The sequence below is a fragment of the Peromyscus eremicus genome, chromosome 14, assembly GCF_949786415.1.
Source record: "Peromyscus eremicus chromosome 14, PerEre_H2_v1, whole genome shotgun sequence".
Classification (NCBI taxonomy): Eukaryota; Metazoa; Chordata; class Mammalia; order Rodentia; family Cricetidae; genus Peromyscus; species Peromyscus eremicus.
In genome coordinates, this window is record NC_081430.1 from 60,689,829 (window position 1) to 60,703,473 (window position 13,645).

At 54.3% G+C, this 13,645-nt stretch overlaps 1 protein-coding gene across 1 annotated transcript; it reads right to left on the reverse strand.

The window, feature by feature from the left end:
- Positions 1–181: 181 nt before the first annotated feature.
- On the reverse strand, positions 182–11,399 carry Tmem179 (transmembrane protein 179). Its single transcript, XM_059279376.1, has 4 exons — positions 11,004–11,399; positions 4,317–4,454; positions 3,143–3,221; positions 182–1,765 (listed from the first exon to the last, which is right to left on the reverse strand). The coding sequence occupies exons 1-4, from the start codon at positions 11,306–11,308 to the stop codon at positions 1,586–1,588; spliced, it is 702 nt and encodes a 233-aa protein (XP_059135359.1). The 5' UTR covers positions 11,309–11,399; the 3' UTR covers positions 182–1,585.
- Between the last annotated feature and the right edge of the window lie 2,246 nt (positions 11,400–13,645).

A 13,645-nucleotide genomic window follows, 5' to 3' on the forward strand; every position in this document is an offset into this window, starting at 1 on the left:
AAACAGCTCATCCACACAGCATCTTGGATGTTTCATCTTTATTTTGATATTTTGACTTGAGAATCAGACACGTGGAGGCTTAGACTCACCACTATCAGCTTTACCAGGAAGATAGAAACAAGGGTTGCCCTGAAACAAGCTGGAGAGGAACAGGGGCATCCTGGGGACCACGCTGCATCCTCTGCCTGCCTCTTTGCCATATATCCAGAGAGGCCTCTCCTGGACAGACACCCCTGCCCATGGCTACAGCCAACAGGTCCTGCCAGAGCTCCTAGGCCTGAGGCCCTTCCCCAGGAGTCCCTGGGACATTGACATCTGGCAAAGTCTAGGCATCTTTAGGTGAATGAAGGCCTCTCCAGACTTGGCCAGGTCCCAATCCCCAAGAGACAGCTGCCAAGGTCAGGCCCACACCTGAGGCAGACCCTAGGTCCCAGGGGCCCCAGCCTGCCTCCTGTTCCTCCGGGTCCTAAGTGGCTACAGCCTTAGTAGGGATGTGGGGCAGAAGATGAGGAAGGAGCCAATCCTAGGGAGACAAAAGAGGGGACTCAGGGCTAGACAGAGTTCCGTGTCCCACAGATTAGGGCTGGTGTGAGGGTCTGGAGGGGAGACCAGGTAAGGCTGGAGACCTCAGCCAGGCCACAAGCCAAAGCCCCCAGAGAAGGCTGGAATGTCAGTCTGCCTGGCCCTGACCTCCCTAGATAGGCACCCCCTTACACAGCATCCTGACCATCCTTGCTAGCTGGCTTCAGTTCTTAGGGCCCAAGTGATCCCCCTCAGGCCCTCACAGGGAGCCGAGGCCACATCTTTATGGAGCCAGCACCTTCCACGTGGGAACACACCAGCCACCGATGGTGGACAGTGAGCTGACTCAGGTCAGGATCGCCTTGCCTGGGAATGGAGGAACAGTGTTGGAGCACAACTTCAGACTAGGGCCAGGAACACTGAGTGCACTCACTGAGATCCAGATGGGCTGGGCCTCTTCCACCATGGGGGCCCCACCCCTGGAACACAGAGAACCATGCCACCTAGAAAGCCTCAAAGGGCGGAGGGTGGGGCTCTCCTGCCACAGCCAAGCAGCCCCAGATATCCTCACAGAGCAGGAGACAGAGCCCAGCCCAGGGTCCCACGTTCTTACCAGGATCCTCCACCTGCTGCTTTGGGGGAGGGGTGACATTACCTTCTAAGGAGCCTTAGCTGAAGATGCTATGGGATGGAAAGAGAGCCCCTCCAGAAGGGGCAGGGACTCGGGTGTGCCGGAGCCTGTGGCAGTGCCGAGGCCACCAACCCAGCATCATCACCTCTGCTCTGCAGTCACACTCCCATCTACACACATGGATGGGCCAATGGTCACTCAGAGGCAGAGCATGGATCACACTAACCAGGCCGGGACAGGAAGCCAGAAGACACCCCATCCCCAAGTCTCTGGTCTCTGTGCCACCACTGTCGGGCTCTCCACGGGAACACGAGCGCTCTGCTCATGGAGGGCAGAGCCAAGAGACACATGCGGACTGCGTTGGCCAGCCTGGGTGGGGCCCCAGCCACCCCTCGGGGCAGGCCTCGGGAAAGGGGGCCACCCTCGCACAGCCTAGATGACAGCACTCTTCTCCCCCTGGAAGGAGGTGCGGGATGCTGGCCTGGCCAGCAGCAGCTCCTTCTCGTGAACCAGGCTGTCCAACAGGTCTTCCTGGCGGTAGTTGTGGTAAACCTTCAGGAACGCCAGGGTGGTGATCGCCAGCCAGGCCAGCCACGAGGCCCACAGGCCAAACTGCAGAGAAGATAGAGCAGCATCAGTGGTGGTGGTGGTGGTGGTGGTGGTGGTGGGTGGCTCATTGTCCAGTGTGCTCTGTACCCACCTCCTAGCTCTAGCTCTGCAGGGAAGGGAAGGGCACACTAAGGCCAGAGGGGGTCATGCACGTACGAGCCCATGCACACCCTCCTTTGGCTTACTCTCTGCAGTGGCTGTTAGGTCCATTGCCCACAAGAACCCAGGTTTGCGCAGAGGCTGGTGGTGCTCAGCCATTCTCACCTGCACTGATGAGGTTCCCTGAGGAGAAGCGGGACCCGGGCAATGCTCTCTTCCCACCCCGACCCACTGGGCTCTATGGAGTGCCTATAGATCAGGGAGCCCCTCCAGTCAGGGGAATAAATTGACCTTTATCAGCTGTTTCCAAACAGCTGAAGGAGAAACAATGAAATCAACTCCAGGTCTGCACTGCATCAAACTGATTCTCATCTGAGCGTGTTTGTCCTCACACTGTGCATGCCTCTGTCTAATTGGTCCAAATTAGTTCTAAAACATCTTAAGCTAAAGTTGCGTGAAGGTCTCTCTGACCGTTTCAGCTCATCTCAGCAAAGAACTTTGGGACTTCCACAGGCTTTTATCAGTGGCAAGAATCATCTCAGTCCAGCCTTTGACAAAGCAGAGCCTCCGGAAGCCAGACTGGGGCATGGAAGGAAGCCACGGAGGGGGAAAGCGCCATGCAGCGTGGGAGAGGACAGGTGTCCATGCTCAGCCCCACCTAGGTGCCCCTAGCCTGCACTACCTGTCTGGGGCACAAATGTAGAAATCAGGGGAGAGGGAAATCCTAAAGCTTTCCCCAGGGCCCTCAACGACCAATGTGTCCCCATAGTCTAAAAGTCACATGAAAGGGAGGACAGGATGGGATCAAGATCTTCCTAGGGCAGGTCTCTCATTTCACCCTCAGACACAGCACCAGGGGGCTCAGGGACCCTCCAGCATTCTCTGAACACTTGGAGCCACACCAGAATCCAAACCCTGTCCTGCTGGCAACCCCAGACCCTATGCCCCATTTCCTGCACCTCCTGCCCTCCCATGCCCCCCTCTTTCCTCCCACCCACTCAGCACTTCCCACCCTCTGGCTCCTGAGCTCACTCTGCGTGTCTGCGCATGCCTTCTCTTGCCCACCCCCTACAACCCCTGCTCAGAGATCCAGCTCTCCCAGCCCACCCTGAAGTGGGGGGGATCTCCTGCTGCTCCCCCAGCCTGCACCTCCCCTAATGGCCCCACCATAGCTGAATCTGGGATTTCCTTGCCTGGGATCAGGAGTCGGTTCTCTCTGTTGTGGTCCCCACCCCCATCCCCAACATGGCCACTTCTCTTCCTGCCTAGAACACCACCTACCTGGGCAATAGCAAACTGATGGTAGAAGGCAGAGTTGTCCACGTTGAGCTCCAAGTCCACGTCCTGGAACTTCTCGCAGCTAAAATAGCATGATGCCAAGTGGCTGGTGACTTGTAAGCCCCTGAGCCAAAAGGCAGCAAGCAGCTAGCTGGGGAGCAGAGAATACTTCCCCCAAACAGTGAGGGGTGTACCATGTCAACTTGACACAAGCTAGTCATCTGAGAGGAGGGAACCTCAATTGAGAAAATGTTTCCATAAGATCAGGCTGCAGGCAGGCCTATAAGACATTTTCTTAATTAGTGATTGATGGAGGAGGGCCCAGCCCATTGTGGGTGGTGCCATCCCTGGGCTGGTGGTCCTGGGTTCTATAATAAAGCAAGCCAGTAAGCAGCATCCCTCCACGGTCTCTGCAACAGCTCCTGCCTTTAGGTCCCTGCTTTGTTTGAGTTCCTGTCCTGACTTCCTTGGATGATGAACTGTGATGTGGAAATGTAAACTGAATAAACCCTTTCCTCCCCAAGTTGCTTTGTTTCACCACAGCAATAGTGACCCTAAGACAGAGGGAGCAGTCCCCAAAGGGGACTAGAAACAGATGTCTTTAGAAACTCCACTGAGAGTCAGCTTTGACCCCTCACTGGGTGGAACAACGGCTTCCAGGAAGGGGAGCTGCAAATCTTTCCAACTGGCCCTGAACACAGGAGGCAGCCTCAGCTTTCCTTGTCACTGTCTGCCTGGCACTCGGGGGTCACTGCTGCTCTGCCTAGTCCCTCAGTTCCCCAGTCTAAGATGGAAGTGATGTCCCTGAGCCACACTGCACAGTGGTCCTGCACAAGTGTCATGGGGCACCATGAGGGCAGCCTCTTCTCACCAACCACAGACTGCCACTGCCACACAGCGGCAACAGGAGCTGAAGCAGGCCATGTCAACTACAAAGTCCTGCATGATGCCTCCTGGCCCACAGGGACCTTCCATGTGTGATGCTGTAGGCTACCAGGCCAGAGAAAGAGGAGCTTGATGCTGAGCGGGCGGGTCTTAGGGACAGAGCAACAGGTGGGGGTCACAGGTGGGCAAAGCCTCAGGCTCAGAATGGGATTCAGGGAGAAAAGCATCTTGGGATCCTGGTAAGGGGTAGGTCTTCTAGGGAGGTGGCTGAGAAAGCAGGGCCCAGGCATACCTGCGGTGAATGGTGCCCTTCTCTGTGATGGTGTCACACCACATGGTGAAGCCCACACTCACGATGGTGCTGGCAATGAAGACCAGGAAGACCACAAAGGCACTGACCAGGAGGTTCAGGAAGGCGTAGAAGAAGGAGCTGCAGTGAGACCAAGAGAGGGGTGCTAAGCAAGCCACTCAGGGTCCCACCCCAGAAGCTCCCCTTGACACAGGAAGGGGACACATTCCCAGGTCTGCTAGCGAGCACCTGGGGCCCTGATGGGAGGCAGTGGGGCTCCAAGGGCCTGCTCCTCTCCTCCACCGACTTCCCAGCAAATGTCCCGATGCTAAGCGGCTCATCTTGTTCTCTGACAGACCCAGAGTCGGGGCCTCGACACCACTGCTGTCCTGGGAAATCAGGGCCACGCCAACAACCCAAGATCATGAGTCCCAAAGCCTAGGAGCCAGCACACACACTGAAAACACAAGACCCCCTTCTAAGGCTACCCACTCACACAGTCACTCACAGCTGTGGGTTTGTGTCCCCTCAAATACATAGCTTGAAACCCCAAACCCCAAGGCATGAGCACCAGGCCCCTAAGCCTAAGCAGAGAAGGGTACAAGAAGATGAGAAGACCCCTCCTCCCTTCCCCTCTGCTGCCTGGGGGCCAGCAGTAGCCTGACTCCAAGTCACTTGTTAACCCAGAGAAAGAGGGCATGTGGGAGGTATCACCCCACCATACTCTCCAGAGTCACCCAAACTGTGGAAGGTCCACAGCACAGAGCAGAGCAGCCAGTACAGGACCCTGCCCTTTACTGCAATGCCTCCAGCCTGTGGTAGGCGTGATACTAGGTGCAGGCCAGCTGTGCTTAGATTCTAAACTAAGTGACAAAGTGGCCTCACAGTGGGAAACCAGCAGATGAGATGGTAAGGAGCAGCTGCTCTGGCCTGACATCCATGTGAGCTGCTGACGGGCTTGTTCACTGATGCATCGTTCCACAAGCCTCCTTCACCATATGCCAACCCTGTGCTGGACGTGGAGGGCCAAGGCATAGGAACAGTGTAACCCTGACTACTCAAGATTAATAAGCTAAGAGTAACTCAGGTCACGTCACCAACTCACCACCGGTGACACCCAGCTGTCAGCAGGTGGACCCACCTGATGTCTCCCGGGATCACACGGGGCTTCCTGTGAAGGACACCCAGTCTTGGTGACTATTGGGCTGACAGCAACAAACCCCAGACATGACTATAGGGTAGTCACAGCATCAAGGGCAGGCAAGGAGTGAATCCCTGCTGTCGCTACGCAACCCAGGGCCCTGAAGATCAAGTGTCAGTGGGCAAAGACCTGTGTGGCACCCCCACTGCCTGTGAGCAGCTACGTGCACTGCCTCCTACCCCGGGCTCATTCGCTGTGCCTGTCCATGGATCCTCCTGGCACACATGGCAGTTCTTGGCCCTGCCCACCCCACACCTACACTGGTGTTCCTTTTAGCTGCCCCCTATCCTTCCCCAAAGTCTGACCCAGGAACCACAGCAGGACCTGACGTCCACTGCTCTCGTGTGGACCAGAGCAGGGACTTGGTGCCTTCCTCTCCCAGCACGGATCAGAGCAAAGACTCAATACACTTTGCTCCAGGGGAGAATGGAAGGGGGATAGTTTCTAGGGGAAGCTTCAGGCTAGCGTGTCCCTGAAAAAAAAAAAAAAAGGCTGACCCTTTCTCCAGGATCCCTAGGTCCCCCTGACCAGGAGTAGTGACAAGGTCACTGTGGTCCTGTGATGCCTAGTTTTGTGGGGGGAGGGGTTGTTGTTGTTGTTATTTTGTTTTTAGTTAACTTGACCCAAGCTAGGGTCATCTGGGAAGAGGGCACCTCAGTTGAGAAAACGGCTCCACCAAATTGGCCTGTGGGCAAATCTGTGCGGCATTTCTTGATTAATGATTGATAGAGGAATCTCAGCCTACTCTGGATGATGCCACCTCTGGGGAGATGGTCCTGGGTTGTATAAAAATCAGATGGAGCAAGCCATGGGTACCAGGCCAATAAGTAGTGTTCTTCCATTCTGCCTTTGTTTCAGTTTCTGCCTCCATGTTCCTATTTGCCTTCATGATGGGTGAACTAAAAGCTGTAAAATGAAATAAACCTGTTCCTCTGAGCCTTGCTTTCTCCCCCTGAGTTGGGTACTACGATCCCCCTCCTGTGGATCACTGTGGAAACTGGGGGAGCTCATGCAGGTGAAGGATTGTGAGCAAGCAGCCCATACACTCTGAAGTGCTCACTGGCCACCCCATCCTGTCCCAGGACAGACCTGGACTAGACTGGGCTGAGAAGGACCCATTGCCCTCCCAGACCCTCAATGAGCTCATCTGCAGCTGTACCCAGGCACAAAGTTGATATTATTGCCAGGAACTTAGGGTGTACAGAGTGGGGAACTAGATACCTAGAGACTGAAGCTGGGGTACTTCCATGCCCACCCACAAAGAGAAAAGGACACCTCAGCCACGGAACTCTCCCTTCCAGTAGCCTGAGCAGAAGATAGTAGGTGTTCCCCCAGGGCCCACTGTGGCTGTGCTGCCCCCACCAAGGAAAATAAGGTGATCAAAGGCAGCCAGAGCCAAGCTCCCATGGGCAGAAGCAAGGACACAAGCCTGTCCATGCACAGAAATCCATCTCATGGGACAGCTGAGAACTGAGGACTTTGGACAGCATCCCTCTTAGGGAACATCTGTCCCTCCCCCTGCAGCCTCCTGCAGTCTTCCCACGGTCCCTGTTCATCATTAGTGTCCTCAGTGCCTGACATTGCTGCTTCCCAACTGTTGCCCCCCCCACTGGCCTTTCTGAGGGCTGAGCTGGCCACGGTGTGGGCAGTAAGGTGAGACCGACCACAACCTGCATCATGTCCTGTCCGTCTCAGCGGGTAAGGCAGAGTTCTGAGATTTCTAGATAGTGCAGGGCATGCACACCTTGCAGCATCTGGCTAGCCCATGTCCTTGATGTGAGACTAGCACAGCACATCTGAGACACAGGAGCTCTGAGCCCAGCTGCCAGCCCACCAAGCGGGGTCACCACCAGCCAGAAGTCTCTAGCTCTTCTAGGTTTGGTTTGGTTTTTGGTTTTTGATGTAACATGCTGGACCTTTTGGTATTTGAAGAACTTGATGTGCCCAAAGCCATACCCGGGTCCTGTTTCCTGGATTTAGAATGCCACCCTTCCCTGTCCCTGAACACACACACCAAGGACAGGCCCACACAGGACAGTGGGTGGAAAGGCACAGCGCACACAGGGTTAACTCATCTTCCTCTCTCTGCATCTCAGTGTGCCCAGCCTTGGATGTGCTGTCTCCATGGCGACAGCTATCCTGGGAAGCCCTGGGAGCAATTTGAAGGCTGAGCGACAGGTGTGAGCAGGCAGACGGGTTATGTTAAGGCAGTGCTCCCCAGTCCGTCACTCACAGACTGTTACCAACCCCAGCTCAAAGGGTGCTCTTGAGCAGAGCCTTAGGCACACAGCTCACCTGGGCCCTCCCATCTCCCCGAGGGACCATCACTGAAACCACAGGTGCTAGGGATCATTCACTGAAATGGTACACTACCCTCTGCAATGCTACCCTGGACCCTGCCTCTCTCCACCCCTATACGTGAGCAGCCAGAGCCTGCCTAGCACGGCAGACATACCCTGTGTAAGGAAAGGCTGGTTCCTCTGCCATAGCATCTGGCCCATATGCTCAGCACCGACCAAGAGAGTCCCTGAAGAGGCTACAGGGCAAAAACTCCACCTCAGAACTGACTGGGAGGTACCTCAGTGGCCTTTGGGGCTGGCACCTAATTTCAAAATCAGAGAGTGTCTGGAACATAACCAAACAAGCCCTCTAAATCCAGGGACCGGCAAGCCTTGTATCTATCCTCCACAGGCTGTATATCCAGTGGCCCTATAAGCCACTGTCTACCACATGAGCTTAGTGCCTGCCCTGCCTCCTTGAGTCTCCTGAGTCCCCTCCAACGACCTGCCATTACACAGTCTGACTGGTAGTTGTGCTGAAATCACCACTCTCTCTCCATGGGGCACCTTACCCATTGCCAGCCTCTGCAGACCCAACCTCCTGAGGAACTGAAGGGTTGACTCAACTCTTGGCCAGGCCGTGAGTCTATAATCATAGGTAGGGCTGGTAGTGTGGCCACAAAATGGCAAGCCTCGTGGTCCAGACGTTTTTCTGTTCCTCTCCACTGTGCGGTAACTCCGACAGCCCAGGCTCTGTGCTGGCCTGAGGACAGACTAAGACGGTGTGCTGCAGTTACCTCACCGCCCTGGGTGTGGTGGGTATACACGGCCTGGGACGGCTCGCCAGAGCTGTGTGTGCCCCTAGTCCCACAGACTGGACTCTGGTGAGCACTGACAGCACAGGGGTTGACTGCCACCTGGATTGCACAGGGGACAGGGAAGGACAGTGCCAGACTGCCACATGGCCCTTGCCAATAATGCCTGGTAGCCAAGCAGGACTGTATATGTCAGATGTCCCGGGAGAAGACAAGGCTAGACATAGTCATGCTAGTCTATAGAAGCCTGAACAGAGGTCATGCCTGGTTAAAAACAGGTGAGCACCAAGAACTGAAGCAGAGGACAAGGGACCCCAATGGTTCCACAAGAGGGAGTGTGAACGGCCCAGACCTGGCCTCTGGTGTGGGTCAAGACCATGCTAGTTCTCTCCAAAGTGTTATGGTGTGCCACATCACCTACAGTCCCCTAAATCCTGCCACAGGCCTCAGCTGAGGGTGTGACTGAAGGCCACGGCATCTGCTGGTACATCAGTCAGCCTGAGGCATTCCTCAGGAAGGCAAGCATAATGAAGGAGCCCTGGAGAGCTGGAAACTCCAGGCCTCACTTTTGCGTCTCTAAGATGGGTTTGCGATGGCCACTCACTGGGCAGATGTCACCTACAGTGACAAAGGAAGAACCTGGTGGTCCTGGGTCTGCAGCCTAATTGGTACAGAACAGTCTACCCTGTGTAACCAAGATTCCAACCTGCAAGCCCGAGGGTCTTCACTTCCTCATCTCAGCCTCTGACTGTCCCACACACAGACCACACATCTGCATCCTCTCTAGAGAGCTGCCCTCGGGTCCACCTGGCTAGAAGATACGCACCATGAGGCTGCCTCTCTTGCAAGGAAACCCAGAAGGCCAGAGGATGCATCTGAGCCATCAAATCATGGCCCCATTTTCCCATCAACCACTGCCATGTCTCCTGTCTCATGGTGCCACCACCTGCTCCAATCTGCACACAGTGGGGTGACTCCCAGTTTGGTGACAAGAGCTCTCAAGTTCATCTGGACTATGAAAGACTGAGGGCCAAGGAGGGGTCCTGAAGAGGGACAGGGCTCTGTGCTCCAGCTGACATGGGCTCACCCTAGACAGAAGCCCAGCCTCACAGGCAGGAGTTTGGTCCACATCACTTGGAGGCTCCTAGGACCCTGGTTTCCAGTAGACTCCCATGAAAAGACCTTAGCATAGTGAGTTGAACTATCACCTCAAAGCCACACCGAAGTCCTAACCTTGGTACCCGTAGACATAGCTGCCTCAGGAGAAAGAGGCAAGAGTTTATTCAAGGACAGAGGCAGAGACTGGAATGATCCAGCCCCATGCTGAGGAACACACGGAGCTGGGGCCACCAGGAGTAGACGTGTAGGAAGGACATCTGCACACCAACTCTCACGACACTTTGATACTAGACTCCCAGCCTCTGGTATGGTGAGAACGTAACTGTTTCAAGTTCCTTATCTGTGGTACTTGCCAGAGTCCCCTTCACCCAACCTCCTGCACCCTCACATCCATCCTCAGACACCTATGCTCATCACCTACCTCCCTGCAAGGTGCAGGGGAGCTACTAAAAACACGCGTGAGGTGGGAAGGGCTGGATCTGGGGATTCCCTCTGCATGCAGGAGCACTGTTACTCCAGGGCCCAAGAAGCCTCAGGCAGGGACAGAGAGTGGACTCTTGGTTGCTGCTGGCTGAGGACACCAGGTGAACCACATTCCACTGACTCCAGCAGAATGACAAAGCAGGAAAGGATGGAGAAAATCTGGAAGTACTGGGACCATAAAGTAGGACCATCCTCACCCACATCCCCTACACACACACACACACACACACACACACACACACACACACACACACATTGTCCATGCCTTCAGCCAAGGCCAGAGTACCAGGTGTGAGCTTAAGGAACTCTCCAGACATCCTCTGTTATCTTTTCCCAAGATAGGGTGGCAGGAATAGAAGACTACCCCCTCTTTCCAAAGTGTGGTCTCTTCCCCCATCCACAGGAGAGGGATGTAGGCCCCAGACTGTTGCAAGTGGTCCCAGGTTCCCAGCGAGTGTGGCCTAGCTGAGTCACAGAGCCCGGGCCTGTGGCCATGACAGTGCAACATCTGTACCCCAAGGGGTCAGGGCCGGGAAGCTGGAGTGATGCTCGCTCTAGGAACAGAAGAAGGTCATGTGGGTTGGACAGACAGCCTCATGGCCCCTGGGCCTGTGTGTAGACAAAGGGCAGTCTGCTTGGAAGTGGTGAGGCTCAGTGTTGACACTTGCAGGCCTCTGCAGCAGGAGAGGTGGAGGGACTCATGTCCCCCGGGAGGGGAAGGCCTGGTAGGGTGCCACGAGGCGCATGAGTGCTGTGTCTGTCTGTGCTGGTCTGCTGAGAGGCCTCCACTTACCCCTCGTGTCCCTTGCAGAGGAAGAAGAGCGTGCGCCATGCGTGCGCAGCGGCCAGCAGCAGCGACAGGAGGCTGGCGAGCAGGCTGAAGCGGCAGGCTGCCGGCGGACCCCACTCCTGCACGGTGAAGCGCTCCCGCCCCTGCATCGTCATGTTGGCGCTCAGCCACATACCCTCGGTAAAGAGCAGGCAGCGGCCGCGAAAGTCGTGGCCGTTCTCGGACAGCGGCACAACCACCACGAAGCTGAACAGAAAGGCCAGGAAGTAGCAGACGCACTGCGCGAAGAGAAAATTGTTGAGCGCCATGGCGGTGCCAGGATGTGAGGAGCGGCCAGGGAGGCCGCGGGGAACGAGACCGCGCCGGGAGCCGGGCCGCGAGTCGCCGGCGCCGCACAGGCCTGGCCCGAACCGCGTGGGAGGCTGCGCAGTGACGGCGCCCGCGGGTCTCCGGCGTTGCGCGCAGACGCGTGCGCACCGGCCGAGCGTGGGGCGCGCCTGCGGTCAGCACCGCGGACAGCTCCCGTAGGCTGGCTGCCCGCTAAACTGGACAAGGCCAGACTGCCTAGATGGAGATGTGCTATGGGAACGTGGCAAGGATATGACCATCTCTAAGTCAGCTTGGGGAGACCCGACTCTGTCAGTAAGGGTACCAGCAGTTAGTAGCTAAGGAGGAGAGGGGTGGAGCCGAATATGCAGTCCAGACTGCGGTGACTTCTTTGTCAAGGCCTTTGTGAAGAGTATGGAGGAGGTGAAGAGCGAAAGACGCAGGTCAATAGGAATGGAGACAGAAAGCAGGGATGGTCCAGGTATTTCTGGCTGGAGTGGGCCTGTGAGCTGTCTGTGCTCTGAGAGCCATGCCCTCAACCCCACAGTGGGACCCTCCAGTCTGTGTTTGTAAGATAAATAATGGTTGCCCTGAGCACCTCATTAAGACCTCTTTGCTGACATGGAACTGCTGGTGCATTAATTAATAGAATTAATGACTTTTCTAGTTTCCCTTAAGACCAAGTAACCGTTAGTCCAATTCCCAGAATGAACAAGACCTAGAGCCCTCCTTCTGGATATAGATTACATCAGCATTTTTTTCTTCTTGGCTACAGGCACTAAAAAATTCTTTTTGTTTTACTGCTAAAGTAATATGCACTTGGTTTACACTTCAATAAGAAATATGTGTAATATAAAGATACCAAGTTCCCTCCTCTTCCCTCCACCCTGCCACACCGTCACCACTCATGACAATGTGATGTCTGCTTATCCAGACGTTTTGCACACCAGCACACACAATTTTTTTAAAAAAGCTTCACTCTATGCCAGTGTCCACAGGTGATTTGTTCATCCAACCATGCGCAGTAGGCATTATTCCCTGTCTGCACAAGCAACTGTGTAACATTCCATAATGTGTGTGACTATGCCTCTCTGGGGGGACACTGAGTGTCTGCAGGGTTTGCTGTTTCCAGCTCTGCTGTGTGACATCCTGGTGTCTGTGTTTGTGTGGCATGCCGGCAATACACAAGTCTCTAAGGAACTCTTAGAAGAGGAATAGCTAGGTTGTGAGGTATGAACCTTTGAAGTGGTGTTGGCAGGAATCACCAAACTCATCTCTGGCAGTATTGTAGTCCACATACCCACATTGCAGACCCTTCTCCCAAGCAAGGCTTTCCACTTGATTAGTTTTACACGGGAAAGACGGCTCATCGATTTGTAACTTGTCTTCTGCTTATCACTGGGAGGTCAAATATCTCCTTACACTCACTATCATTTGTTATCCACTTCTGCACATAGAAATTTCATTTTGCAATCTCGTGAGTACATATAAGCAAGACCAGGCACAAGGTCTGTAGCAGCTACCCTTTTCTCAGAGAATTCATCCAGGGTTTCTTCCACCGTGACGTCCTCCAATCCAAACCAGAGGGAACATTTGGGAAGTTCAGCCTGCCCCAACCTGAACACATGTGGAAATCCTATCCATTCATAAGTACTTGAAGGCTTTGGTCAAAATAAAAAGACCCTGGCAACTGAGAAGGAAACCGATTAAATGAGAGGGATGATTAAATAGCAGCATCCAAAGGGGCAGCTCTGACACTCAGATATGAGTTCCATTTAAACTTTAAAAAAAAATCAGGGCTGGAGAGATGTCCAGTAATTAAGAGCACCGGTTGCTCTTCCAGAGGACCCAGGTTCAATTCCCAACTCCCACTGGGATTTGGTGGAGTCATCTCTGACTCCAGCTCCAGAAGATCAGGTATCATCTTCTAGCCTCTGCAAGCACCAGAAAACATACAAGTGTCGCACAGACATAGGTGCAGACAAAAATACATAGGCACATAAAATAAAATAATAAAATTTTAATTTTAAAAAAATCAGAGATTCCCTTAATATTTGTATCAGTCCAGATTCTCCAGAGAGACAGAGCCAACAGGATCAACAGGGTGCACATATGCACAAATGTGTGCAATATGGTGCCAATGTATGTGTATCCTATTTCGTCAGAGACAAAGACAGAGCAGGGGTGCTATTTTAGGAATTATTTCACATGGCTGTGAAAACTGGCAAGCTCACAATTTGCAGGATTGTCTGTCAAACTGGGGACCAAGATGAGAGCTGATGCTTTGGTTCAAGTTCAAGGTCATTCTGATTCAGAAT